This window comes from Rhincodon typus, unplaced genomic scaffold, assembly GCF_021869965.1.
Source record: "Rhincodon typus isolate 14 unplaced genomic scaffold, sRhiTyp1.1 hic_rhity00007617, whole genome shotgun sequence".
NCBI lineage: Eukaryota > Metazoa > Chordata > Chondrichthyes > Orectolobiformes > Rhincodontidae > Rhincodon > Rhincodon typus.
In genome coordinates, this window is record NW_025973255.1 from 3,466 (window position 1) to 4,363 (window position 898).

Sequence of the window (898 nt, forward strand, 5' to 3'; positions counted from 1 at the left end):
ACAGCGACAGACCTGTCCCCACCAGCACCATCCCCCCCGCCACAGTAATACAGCGACACGTCGAATATTTACCATCGAACCAGTGCGTCCTGAATTGCGACAGTGAGAGCGTGACCCAGGTGGAGGGAGCCGGTTACGTTGGGAGGAGGGATACACAGGGAGAAGGTAGACTCCTCACGGTGAGTTAAGTGTTGCTGTGGAGGAAGCAGCATTAGGACAGGTACAGTATGACTCCTGTAGAACATCATCATCAATCTGACAGCTCCTCACTGCCAGTCCGGCTCCTCCTCTCCCTCCAACACCTCCATTCCAGCTTTTCCCCTTCCCTCCCCCACTATTACACACCCCCCATCCTGCGCTCTGCCTCTGCCCAAGCCTTCCTCAGTCCGACTCAGCACCAGTCTCACCCCGGGGTGGGGGGGAGCAGCTCACGGGCACACCCCTGAGGGTCACTGACAGCAACATCAGTGCTTAGCCTGGGATCTCACACATGCAGGAACAAGACTTCACATGCACGTGAACACACACCACCGCCACCCCCCAACCCACAAAGACACGCGCACGCCCCGACTCCAGATGCGCACGCGCACGCACTGGCCCCAGACGCGCACGCCCTGGCCCCAAACACACACGCACACGCCCCGGCCCCAGGCGCACATCCCAGCCCCGGCGCACACGCACACAGACGCGCACGCCCCGGCCCCAGGCGCACACGCACACAGACGCGCACGCCCCAGACGCACACAGACGCACACGCCCCAACCCCAGACGCACACAGAGAGACACACAGCCCCCACCGAGGCCCACACACACACACACACACACACACACACACACAAACACACACACACACACACACACACACACACACAGCCCCTCACCACCCATCTGTGATTCC

At 61.5% G+C, this 898-nt stretch overlaps 1 protein-coding gene across 1 annotated transcript in view; it reads right to left on the reverse strand.

Annotated features, from left to right (window-relative positions):
* Positions 1-68: 68 nt before the first annotated feature.
* Positions 69-898, reverse strand: part of LOC125482245 (valine--tRNA ligase, mitochondrial-like) — a gene marked incomplete at its 5' end in the record, with an annotated part of 4,855 nt that continues 4,025 nt past the window's right edge. Inside the window, one exon of the mRNA XM_048594279.1 lies at positions 69-194. Coding sequence (XP_048450236.1) covers positions 69-194 — 126 coding nt within the window. The remainder of the gene's footprint in view (positions 195-898) is intronic.